This window comes from Meleagris gallopavo, chromosome 19 (genome assembly GCF_905368555.1).
Source record: "Meleagris gallopavo chromosome 19, MGAL_WU_HG_1.1, whole genome shotgun sequence".
Classification (NCBI taxonomy): Eukaryota; Metazoa; Chordata; class Aves; order Galliformes; family Phasianidae; genus Meleagris; species Meleagris gallopavo.
In genome coordinates, this window is record NC_139422.1 from 9,745,172 (window position 1) to 9,757,546 (window position 12,375).

The window sequence follows — 12,375 nt, forward strand, 5'->3', positions numbered from 1 at the left end:
TGTGCTCCATGCCACGCTCTGAGGAGGGGTTCTCCTGGCCACGGCCCCAGGCCCATCCCCACAACCCTACTGTAGGTGGCCCCGAGCCCGGCACCACAGGGCTGCACGAGGCACACTCGGCTCCTGTCCCCTGCAGGTGCTGTGTGCCCGCTCCACGTCAGGCGGAATGCGGGTCGTGGGCAGGGACACCAGGAGCTGCACCCCCTCGGTGCTGCGGGTGACCCCTGGGTGGGCAGTGCCTGGCACAAGGACTCCGTTCAGCTCCGTGAGCACTGTGCACCCTCAGTGGGACTCCGTGTGCCCGTAGGCGCTGGGCACGGTGCCCAGGATTGATGCCTGCACATGTGCTGGAGCTTCAGTTGTGCAAATACTGCTGCAGTTCTGAGATGCTCCCAGCAGGCTGGTGGAGGAAGCAGGGCCGTGCTCAGACGGAGCGCCTTGCTTTGCTCCCGGAAACAGCAGAGTAGCACTGCTCTGCATCCCATAACTCCCACGCAGCGCCGTACAGCGCCTGTCCTTGCAACCACACATGGATTTAACAACACAACTCTGACTCCTCTCTCAGTGCTGCAGCTGACATAAGAGCAGGCTGCAACCTCGCTGGAGATTTTATACCATCTGTATTTACAACATGAATATTTCAGTGAACGTGACATTTTGGAGACTTCTGTCCTGCAGGTTTGGTGATGACACATATCTGGGTCAGGAGAGCCGCAGGTCCTCCAGCAGCATTCTGTCAATAACTCACTGCTCTGAGTGCTGAGCGGCGCTCGCAGGACACGCTCCGGCACTGCGGGGTTTGTTGGCTCATTGAGCTGACACCATTCTGTAGCAACATAAAAACAGGTTTTGATCTCTGGCTGCTGGCCTCTGTCTGAAAAACACAGAGCAGGAGGCAGCCCCGCGGTGGCCATTCCATTAATGTCACTGTAACGCAGGCACTGTTTTACTGTCACTTATCAAAGGCAAACAGGAACAGGGCAGGGTGAGCAGAGGCCCTTCTCAGCCTCTCTGCCAGGTGCCCTGGGCACCACCCACAGCACCGCCCTGCTGAGAGTAGTACAGACTGTCACACCTGTGTGGGCCACAGCACCTGCTGCTGTCAGCCCTGGGCAGCCCCACCTGCCCCACACCGCCCACAGAGCACATTTAAGCACAGCTCTGGGTCCCCCTCTATTCCTGCTGAGCTCTGCTATGGGCTTCTACTCGCCTGGCCTCTGCCCTGCAGGCTGGTGGCTTGGCCCCCGTTCTGTCGCATCCTGAGTTGTTGCCGTGAGGAGACAGAGAACAGCATCCTCCATGCAAGCCTTTGAAGAAGTTCTGGGAATGTGTGTTTCTGCTAAACCCAGATGAGATTTTTCTTTCCTTTTATGAAACACCACTCTTAAAATATTTACATTGCAAAAATGCTCCACTTTGCCTACAAAAGCTGTGCTTGGCGTGAGCCTCCTTCAGCCAGGAAGGGGCTGAGGAGCCCTTCTTCCCCTAATGCTAGGCACTATCGTGCTGCTGGGGCCTGGTGCTGAGTGCCCTGGGGGGCGGCTCTGTACGTGGCGGCTTCTGAGTGGGGTGTGAGGGCCTCCACCGCTCCTGCTGGCAGCTCAGTGCGAAGCCCTTCCTGCTCTCGCAGTGATGCTGTCACTGTCTGGTTATGGCTGCTGCTGGCATTGCTCTGCCCTGAATGCTGTCAGGCAGCCGAGCAGCGCGCTGGGGTGCTAAGCGGCACAAGCTGCAGCAGCCAAGGAGCCGGGCAGCAGTGTAATGCTGTAATGCTGCCAGCTGGCCTGGGAGCTGTGACAGGGGAACCAGCCTGCCCTGAACGGGGGGATGGCCCTTGGCGGCACACGGCCTCGCTGTGCTCCTGCACACAAAGGAGTGAGGCTGGAGGCGGCTCGGGGCTGCACCAGGGGGCAGCAATCCTTTGGCTGCAGCACTGACTGCAATGTGTGTGCGTTATTTTGATGGTTTTAGGAAGAACAAAGGATACTGAGGTTCTGCTCTGGTGAATCTGAAACTCGCAGCTGTAGTTTCTGAGGCCTTGTAAAGTGGAATGAAGAGGGGGCTGCACCTAGGGAATGCCTCACAGAGCCAGCTGGACTGTGAGCAATGCCAGCACCGTCAAATGATCACTGCATGAATTATTGATAGTGTTCCTCTGTGCAAACACCAGGTCACCTGTGTGCCACTGCCTGGCAGTGTGTTCCTGGGGCAGCAGTGCTGCATGCATAACTGCCGTAGACTGAGCTGCACACCTTCCCAGGGAGAACATGCAGCAGCACAGTGCATGTGGGGCACCCCAGCCTGTGTGGGTGGGCCCGGGGCAGTGTGCAGCAGTGCCTGACAGCAGATGGAGGGCAGGGCAGTGTGTGCTGCACACTGTGCCCCACGGTGCCCATCCCCAGCAGGAAAGTGAGGTGAACACCAACACTTCACCACAGGGTTTGCAGAGAAAACGTTATTTCCCCAAATATGTTCATCATTCAAAATCATTCAAGCAAAAGTCTCCATCTTACTGTAGCTATTACTCATAATCGGAGATCCTGGGTATGTGCAGCCCTGGGTAATTAAGCATGTGCTTTTTCTGCCCTCTGTTTGGGTAGAAGAGCGGCTACAGTTCAGCTCCAAGCTGTCTTGCAGAACAGACAGAGCTGCTCCTGGTGGGGCATGGATGACCCCACTCCAGCGCGGAGCTGCTGCAGTGGCAGCACCTTGGGCAAGCTGCTCCCTTCCACCTTGTGATGCTTTGAGCCTGGCTTCCTTTGCAGGGGGAGCTGACGGGAGCCCTGGGCTGCCCCTTCCTGTGAGGAATGCCTCCACCTGTTCTGCAGCACGAGCACAGTTGGCTGTGGCTGTCTCTTGGTGCTCTGTGAGTCACAGCTGTCATCAGCAGCATTGGTGTATGCTGGTGTTCCTTATGCCAGAACTGGACTGGGCTACAACATGTAGGTTGTTCTGGAAGTAATGCCTCCTATTTTTTTCCACGGAAGCTACAATACATAGGCCAGCTGTGCAGCTCTGAGCCCGACCTTAGGTGCAGGCACTGCCCCAGCCCTGGACCAGCACCTCAAGGGCTTTGCAGCACTGTGTCAGCCTGCGTGTGGGCTGTGCCGCTGCAGTGAGCAGAATTGCTGTCCCTGCGGGGCTGCACGGAGTAACTGACCTCACAGCCTTTCCTTTAGTTCAGTGAACTGTTTAAGCATGTGCTTAAAATGGTACATACGTTTTAGTGCTTTTCTGACCTGGGGCTAAGTGAGGAACTGATAACACTAAACACAGTGTTTCCTCTGTATTCAGGCTCCTGCATGAACTGCAGCTTTCCCTGGGGAGTTGCAAAACCAGCACAAATGTGCAGGATGACTTTAAGCTGCCCACTGCTATGCTGCGGGGACCTGGCAGTGCCCAATGTGAGGCAGGGACTGGATCTGTGGTGCTGCTGGGGCTGGCGGTGAGCAGGGCTGGCTGCTCCCACCATGATCCAGCCCAGAGAACCCTGGTGAGTGGGCAGCAGCAGCACACAGGCAGCTCAGTGCAGCATTACCACCTTTGTCCTTGTGTTCTGCCCTTGATTTGTTCAGTGAAGGTTAATGTTGCTCATGGCTTAGGCAGTTTCCAGCTGGAGGGCATAGCACATTCCTTTGCCTTTCCCACCTATCAGTGCTCTCACCTTGGGACCATAGAGAGCTGTCCTCCCACTCAGCAGCTGCAGGAGATGCCATGTGTTCAAGATAAGACACCACTGGCCTGTTCTGCCCAGCTGTGCGCTCCCCAGCAGAGGGGATGGCTCTGGTCCCTGTCCCCACAGTGCCCAGCGCCAGGCCTCGGGGAGCAGCACCACAGCTGTGCTGTTGGGAAATTCACGGACAATTCATAAATGTGTTTTACAGACAGCTGTTAGCATGTGCTGAGCAGAGCTCATTTTGCCAAGGAAAGCCAGTTACAGGATTATAGCAGGGCCACTTAAATATTATGATCCATAACATATAAATAGTGGGCTGAGCGCTGCTGCGTGGTGCTGCACAGGCAGCACTGTGCACTCTGCCCAGGCTCTCACAGGAAGATCAAACTTGCAGTAAAATGAAATGCAAAATGTGCTGTGGGACCTGGTGGGCGGTCTGAAGGTTTTGACTCCCAAAATATCACTGCTGTTCAGGATCATGTCACTACCTGAAATGCTCTGGGATCTCCCCATTGAAGAGCAGCCCACGCACATTCTGGGAGGCAGCAGGTGGTGCCCCGCAGCCTGCAGCAACTCAAGAGCCTGTCCACAGTGCTGCTTTGCTGTAGCTCAGACACTTTTAAGAAATATTTAGCTGCTGATCTGATAGGCCATGCAGTGCCCGGGCCCGTGCTGCCCTGAGGATGGGGGTATGTGGGAACTGCCCCAGCTTCTGGAGAAAGAGTACCCGGAGCCCTCTGGGATGCACTCAGCCCATGCACATCCCTCCTTCTGCCGCTGCAGTCTGCCTGTGTGTCTGTGCCTGGGACGTGCGCTGGCAGCTGCGCTGTTCCCATGCCTGGACTGAAACCTCCACAGGAGATACCAGGATATTTCTGCTCCTCTCAGAAAGCCATCCTGGGAGCCAGAGCCCAGCGTGATGCAGACACTGCATATGGCAGGAGAACTTGTGAGAAAAGGCATTGTCTGAGTAAAAAACAAATGTACCCTTGGAAAAGAAATATATGCAAAGTATTTGGGGGATAACGTTGTACTTGCAAATAGTTACGCTTTTGAGGAACTTTATATGGTAGATGGACCAACTGCAGTGTGGTTAGTCATGTACTTAATGCTATGGGAATAAGTATGTGCTGATTCAGAGCCTGTGCTCGTGCCCTGTGGAGGAGCAGCACTGCGTCCATCTCAGCCCTGCATATAGCAGCTCCGTGTGCCCTGAGCAGTGCAGCTCCTCCAGGGGGAGAGCAGCAGCACCTGAGCTGTGCTGGGAGCGATGTGTCACCGCAGCTCCTGCCAGACACACAGGGTGTACGTTTGCAGTGTATGGTGGAATGTTTTGTGGATGCTAAGCAGCAATTAGAGTCTTCCTCTGGAATCGATTCATTTCACACTGCCATGGTAGCAGGGAGGATCTTATTGAAACTGTAGGATTTTTAATATCATTACGCTAAAGACTCTCTCAGTATCGGTGTCTCCGTGGAGGGTCATTAGTGCACTGTAATGGGTAACAACTTCTCCAGTTCAGGAAATCTTGTTGTATTTGTAATGGGACGTCTGGGGCATATATTATGTATGGGACATATATTTCTCATTTCCACCAGGCATCATCTTTCCTTCTCTCTAAATTATTCTCTGAATAAAAAAAAAAATCTCTCAAAAAAGATGTATTCCTTATTTCTCTCTATTCTGTTTTAATCTTTGAACCCAGAAACCACTACCACGAGAGCTGCACACACTGTACAGAGGGGTGCTCAGCTGCGCAGAGAGGGAAGGCCATGGGCCCAGCTGTGCTGGAGCAGGAGTGCCATGTTCTGGGGTACACAGCACTGCCCTGGGTATTGCTGCCTGCCTTGTTATAAAGGTTCTCACTACACCTTCACAGAACTTTTCTTACTGCATTTCATACCCACTGCTTCCAGACCAGACTGAGGACAAGAACTGGTTGCTGCCTTCCTCTTTGATTCTCTTCCAGCTTAATGCTTTCCTCTGTACTGCACTTTGCTTCTCACCTCTGCTTGGTTTTGTTTCATTATTTCTTTCCTCCAGTTCTTTCAGTGCTGCAGTAAAGGCTGTTGATGTTGGCCTTACACCAACGTTCTACTCTGTGGGTTATTACCCCCTGCAAGCACGGTGCCCAGAGCTGGGTGCAGGACAGCTGCGGCATTACCCTATGGCTGCCGGTGTAAGCTGTGCCGCGGTCTGCATCAGCCGCTAACTAGGCGCGTTCTCAGTGCCATCGCTGGAACGTGACAACATCGAGCCCAGCAGAGCTCCGCAGCGGCTCAGGTCAGGACGTCTCTGTGCTGCAGGGCTGCGTGCCCCGTTTGGTTGCAGGCTGCGCCGGGCGGATCGCTGAGGTCGGGTCGGTCCGCAGCTGTTCGACCCCAGGAGCGCAACTGCTGCCATCGGCCCGGCGATGCACGAGGGCGCCGCGCACCTCGGCCCCGCTCCTCCCGGCAACAGCCGCGTGCGGGAGCCTGAAGGCTGCATCGCGCGGCGGGGTGAGGACGCGGGCGAAACGATTCCGAGACCCCTACCAAGCGGAAGTCGACAGGCGCATCGTTCTCTTTAGAAAGTTTATTTTTTGGCACCGCGGAACTCCCAGCATCCCGGACCGGCGGGGCACGGCCCCCGGGTGGGCCGCAGCGGACCCCCGCGCCCCGGGGTTCCCGTGGTGCGGCGGCGGTCGGTTCGGCGGCGCGCCGGTCCGGCTCCGCGTGGGCGCGGGGGGAGCGGCGCCGCACGGCCGCGGTGAGTGCGGGCGGGGCGGCGCGGCGCGGCGCGGGGCCGGGGGCGGCGCGGGGCCGGGGCGGGGGGCGGCGCGGGGGCGCGGATCGGGGCGCGCCGGAGCCGCGCGGCGCGGAGGAGCCGCTCCCAGGGGCCGGCCCGGGCCGCCGGTGTGGCCCTGCCCGCCGCCCCCCGCGCTAGGCCGCTTCCCCGCCCCCGCCGCTCCTCCCGCCGCGCCACCCCCGCCCCGCCGGGCGATGAGGAGCTGCTTCTGCCTGCGCCGAGGGAGCCGCGAGCCGCCGCCCGCCGCGCGGGGAACAGTTAAGTGTCCCCGGCCCCGCCGCCGTCCTCGGCCGGCCCCGCTCCGGGAGGGAAGGAAGGAGGGAAGGACGGAAAGAGGGCCGGGCCTGCGAACGCTCGCGGCTCCGCGCGAGGCCGGGCCGGGGCACGGGGCAGCGGAGCCGCGGAGCAGCAGAGCCGTCCGCGGCCCTCGAGGAGGCGCGGCTCGGGACGGGGGCCGAAACCGCAGCCGCGGCGCCACCCGCGCGGGGCCGGGCCCACAGGACGCCGCCGTGCTGCTCGGCGCCGGGCGCGGCCTGCTCCGAGGCTCGGCCCGAGCCGGGCTGCTGCTGCGCGGAGCGGGGCTGCGGGCGCGGGTGGGACGCCGGCCCCGCCGCGCTGGGGAGTTTGCTGCGAATTTTGTTCTCGGCTGGTTAGAGGGAATTGCAGCAGCACTGCGTTATGTGGTCTTTTGCTGCAAGCGTTTACGGCGTGGATTTGCTTGACCGTTGTTGTTTTTTCACCTGTTTGCAGAGGTTTCTGCACAGCTGGAGGTGATCGGCGCGTGGTCTCTCTGCCATCCCAGCCGGGACGGGGTGCTGAGCTGCCCACGCTCTGTTTGCTCCCCTCCCGCATTCCCAGCGCTTAGTGTCTCTCTGTGGTGCCCAGGAAGGGTCACAGGGACCCTCTGAGCTTCATCCCCTCCCACGTGTCCTCAGAGCCGGGACAGTCACAGCTGGGTTATGATAGCGTAGGGTCCTAGGAGGTGTTCAGTGCCCGGGCCGACAGCCGTGTTCCTCCGTCCTGTGTTTATCAGGTATTGCTGTGCCCAGCTTTGTGGTTCGATGTTGTTCCTGCGGCTCCTGGCTGAGGTGACCTTACCCATGAGATGTTCTGGGGTGAAGCCTCGGTTTGAGCTCTTGAAGGTGGAAGATAAATACAAAATGTTCTGGTTCGTGACGTGCTTCTCTAAGTGAGTCCCAGGCTTCAGGCCTTGCAGCCCTCAGGTGCAGAGATGGAAATAAATGACCCAAATGTCACTGGAACCCTGGGGAAGGTCATCTGTGTGTGGAAATCTATTTTAGGTTGAAATAGGATACCTCACAAATGGGTGTCCCCAGTTAGGACTACTGCACAGCAACTCAAGAGCTCCGTTTTGCTCAGTCCCAGACTTCTGTCCCATTCAGGTCCATCACAGCGTATGGGGCTCTAGCAGCTGGTGCAAGGACAGCTGTGCGGAGAATGGGAGTTGCGAGTGACTCCTGGCAAACCTTTGTTTGGGTGAAAGATGACCCTGAATCTGTCTGCTTGTGACTAATGTGTGTCCAGGTCCCTAGCCATGTGTTCTGCCGTTGGCTCCTAGTTTTTTTGACCCAAATGTCAGTAGTCTGTGCAAGCAGCCATGCTGTGCCTTGTGATCAGTGGTGGAGCAGAACCCACCTGTGTGGACGAGTTTCCAGCAGCACCTGCTCTGGTTTGGTGGGACTGTCTCCTGCACAGTACAGGAACATACTGAAGTAGCTGGTGGTTGTTTTTTTTTTTTTCCAGTTTTGCCTTAGCTCATGCTTTTGATGCCAGCAAGTTGAGTTGTGCAGTTGACACAGTAGAGGGGAGGGATGCCATCCAGAGGGACCTGGACACACTCATAAAGTGGGCATACAGGAATCTAATGAATTTTAACAAGGCCAAGTGCAAGGTGTTGCACTTGAGTCAGGGCAATCCCAGATACGAGTACTGACTGATAGAAAAACTCCTTGAGAGCAGCCCTGTGGAGGAGGAGTTGCGGTTCTGGTGGATTAAAAGCTGACATGAGCCAGCAGTGTGTGCGTGCAGCCCAGGAGGCCAGCAGTATCCTGAGCTGCATCAGCAGAGGGGTGGCAGTTGAATAAGGGAGGCGATTGTCCCCCTCTGCTCTGCTCTTGTCAGGCCCCATCTGGAGTACTGCGTCCAGGCCTGCGACCCTCCGTACAGGACGGATGCAGAGCTGTTGGAGTGAGTCCAGAGGTGGGCCACAGAGATGATCAGAGGGCTGGAGTACCTCTCCTATGACGATGGGTTGAGGAAGTTGGGCTTGTTTAGCTTTGAGAAGAGAAGGCTTCAGGGGCGCCTCATTGTGGTCTCACCAACTTTTTACAGTCTGATCATGATAGAACAAGGGGAAATGGCCTCGAGATAGGTTTAGGTTAGATGTTAGGAAGGATGTTTTTACTCAGTGAGCTTCTGGAACAGTTTGCTCAGAAAGGTTATAGATGCTTCACCTCTGGGAGCATTCGAGGCCAAAGTGGATGGGATCCTATGCAGTCTGATCTAATGGTTGGCAACCCTGCCCATGGCAGGAGAGTTGGAACTAGATGATCTTTAAGGTCTCCATTCTGTGACTTTCTTCTCTGTAGGATGAGCAGGTTGGTGCCAAAGCACAGGGCTTACAGTTGCGGGAAGAGCCAATGAGCCTCTTCTTTCTCCCGATTCCCTCCATTTAGCCTCAGAATCTAGCCTGCCTCCCTGCAGTGTGAGGCTTCTACAGCACATACATCGGGCACTGGCTACTCATCTGCCACCCACTCTTGGTCTTGTTTCTTGAAAAAGGGCGCTGAGAAGAAGAGCAGTCTGTGAGCTCAGTGTAATGCGTGGATTTCTGGAGCTGCGCTTCTGTGTGTGTGTGTTCCAGCCGTGATGCAGCAGTGCGGGCGGTTGGGTCACCAGGGCACAGTGCTCCACTCCAAGTAGACGGTGAGGCCAGCAGGAAAGCGTGCCTGGGGTCATCAGAGATGAGCAAGCAAGGAAACAGTTGAGAGAGAGCACAAAGTAGATGTAAAAGGAGAGCTCAGGGGCTACGACACAGTGAGGCCTAGCTCCAAGCACAGACTGTGTGGGGGTTTCCTGTATTACATGGTGCTGTGCCTGCAGGTCGTGGCCTCCAGCCTGTGACTGTGGGGCTGGGCAGGAAGCCGCCACTGGTGCATGCTGCAGTCTTTGTTCTGTGGCTGGAGTGGAGCGTCCTTGCATACAGACTGCAGGGAGCTGGGGTGACTGCCCTGCGTGGAGCCCGCCTGATGTGGGCTGTCTGTGGAGCCATGGTTGAAGCTTTCAGGGTAGAAGCTTTGCTGCTGAGGGTCTGGGGGTAGTTTTGCTGCTTTTCAGGAAGGTCAGCTTCTGATGTTCCTGAGGCCGCTCCAGAGTGGGAATCTCTCTGTGCCCCGGCCAGTACTGCACTGAGTGAGTGGGGCCTGAGCTGGGCCTCTTCCTGCCCAGGACTGCGTCCCGCTTCCCCAGGCTGGGAGCAGGAAGTGCCCTGCTGCTGGGAACAGCCTCCAGGGAATGTGCAAAAAATGCTGTGATTGTTTGGGGCTGTTCCCAGATTTACACTGCAGGGGGGTGGTGGGGCTTTGGGGAGCACCGGGCCGTCCTTGGTCATCAGCCGAGTCCTCAGGCACTGCCACACTGCTGGCAGGTCAGCGATGTGGTGTTTGAAGAGAACTTCCCTAAAACAACAAGCTATCTAATGGATGTATTTATAGAATCTTGTTCCCTAATTTAATCTGCTCTTTCACTGTTTGTTTTTTATTTTTAAGTTCAAAGGTGTGATAGCAAAGAAACTAAACTTTGCAGGCGCCCGAGAGGGAGTTGAAATGTAACTCATGGTCTGCATCAGCCCGAAGCTCTGCTCTGACCTGTTCCGAGTTCAGAAAAACATTTACCAAGCACGCAGGCCGGTTCCTGCTGCTCTGCACCAGCTCCAGCTGCATCCCAGTGCCCCGCGGGTGAGAGCTGCCCCGCCGTGCCGCACAGCCTGGGGTCAGCCGGGTGCCATCCTGCAGGTGCCGTGCTGGGTGGTGGCACCACCAGAGGAGGCTTGGTGCGGGCCCTGACCGAGTGTGTTGTGCGTGTGCTGGGTGCGCACCCAGGTGCTGGGGCAGAGCTCTGGTGGTGGTGGTCATTTTACCACCCGCTTGCTCCCACTGCTTTGTAGGCTTTAGGCAGTCTGGTTTGGTTGTTTGTGTGGCATTGTTATTTACATAGGCCCCAGATTTGCTCTTTTTTGTTGCCTGCAGCACCGTGTTGGTTCAGACTGGGCACTGTGAAGTGTAACCCTGGTCCTGCTGGCACCAGCACTCACCTCTGCCTTTTTAGAAGCAGTAAGTAACCTGCCATCTCTGCAACCTCAGTGCTGGGCTTGGTCCCCCTGAGGAGACCCTGCCTGCAGTTTGTCTGCCTGTCCGCCTACAGCAGCGCTTGTGCCAGGTGCTGCCGTTGGATCTGCGGTGCTGGGGGGTCCTGGGGCAGTCCTGCCTGAGCCAAGGGCCCTGCCCTGCTGCCGCTGCAGGAGGATGTGCCAGGGCAAGGGCACCTCTCCTCTCCCATGAGCTCTTTGGACAGCTCTCCTCTCCTCCTGCTTCCAGCAACAGCATCTCTCCAAGATGGGTTGGTTTCACCTGCTTTTCTCCCTCTTTGTGTCGTTCTCTACCCTGAAGTATTCGGTGCTGTTCTGCCTTGCTCATGGGAGATGCTCGGGCTCCTTGAAGGCCTCTGTCTGCTTTGCATCAGACCATCCTGTGCTGCTTCGTCTGTGTTCCCCTGGTGCTCGGGCACTCCGCCACGGGCACAGTTTTGCATACAGACACATCTGTGCTGCTATGCGGCCGTGGCTTGGTTCAGGGGGGTGTGGTGGGGCTGAAGCCTCGCGAGAGCCCTCATCGTGCCCAGTGCCTGTCGTGGGTGGGAGCCTTATGCTGAAGCCGTGGGGTGTAGATTTCTTGGTGCTTAAAATAGCAGAGCAGCTTCAGCCAGTCTGAGTCAAGGATGGAATTTGTTCTTATTTGGGAGGGAAGGGATGAGCTTGGGTTTTCCCATCATTGCTAGATGGAGACCAGCCCATGCAAAATATCCTGGAAATGATAAAATTAATCTCAGAAGAGGCTGCTGACCCAAATTCCAAACCTGTTGGGCATTGCACAAGCATGTCGTCTTACCAAAGCAAACAAAAGCACAGAAGGCGTGTCTACCTGATCCTGCATTTGACTTGGCAGCCCATGGTTTTCGGGCACAGGCGCTGTGGCACGCATGTGGGCTTCCAGTGCTCTGTTCCTTCAGGGAGTGCACGCTCCCAAGCAGCCCCTTAACTCTGCTTTCTTTCAGGATCAGTCCACAATGCCTGAAGTGCGAGATCTCTCTGATGCCTTGCCTGACGTGCCAATGGATCCCATCACAGGGGTTGGCGTGGTCGCATCCCGGAGCCGCGCACCAACAGGCTATGATGTAGTAAGTAGAACTAGTTCAGCTGCTGTTGCAAATGCTTTGGTTCTGCGTTAATGAAACTTTACTCTGCTGGGAATAATATCTCTTCCAGCCAGGATTTGCCATCAGACATGTTGTAGGAAGTAATTTGGTGTCTGTATGCCCACCTTGCAGCCCAGGGCGCTCAGCAGTGCTTTCCCTGGATGGAGGTCTGTAGGTGCAGTTGTGCAACTTTGTCTGTGCTTCTCCTCCAGAGCATAATTACCTGGAGGAAGGGCTCTGAGAAACAGCTGGCTGCTGTGGCATGCAAATTTAATAATCCTAGTAACTGCCATCCTGAAGGATTCCTAAGTATCGCACAAATTACATCTCCAAATAAATGGATCCCGCATCAGCTGTTTAATCCCACATATCAGCACTGCATAATAATGATGAGAAGCTCCAGATTGGGAAGCAAAGAG

At 56.4% G+C, this 12,375-nt stretch overlaps 1 protein-coding gene across 10 annotated transcripts in view; it reads left to right on the plus strand.

The window, feature by feature from the left end:
- Positions 1–6,239: 6,239 nt before the first annotated feature.
- The window catches only part of MVB12B (multivesicular body subunit 12B), a 52,102-nt gene continuing 45,966 nt past the window's right edge, over positions 6,240–12,375 (plus strand). Inside the window, exons 1-3 of one of the 10 annotated variants that reach the window (XR_014887223.1) lie at positions 6,240–6,424; positions 10,732–10,815; positions 11,816–11,938. Coding sequence is in view for 3 of the 10 variants with exons in the window: in XM_085239153.1 (XP_085095279.1) it covers positions 6,658–6,720; positions 11,816–11,938 (186 nt within the window). In the remaining 7 variants the exon portion in view is untranslated. Of the gene's footprint in view, positions 6,425–6,481; positions 10,816–11,815; positions 11,939–12,375 lie in introns of those variants that run through there. The other 9 variants (XR_014887221.1, XR_014887220.1, XR_014887222.1 and 6 more) reach the window with 9 other exon arrangements.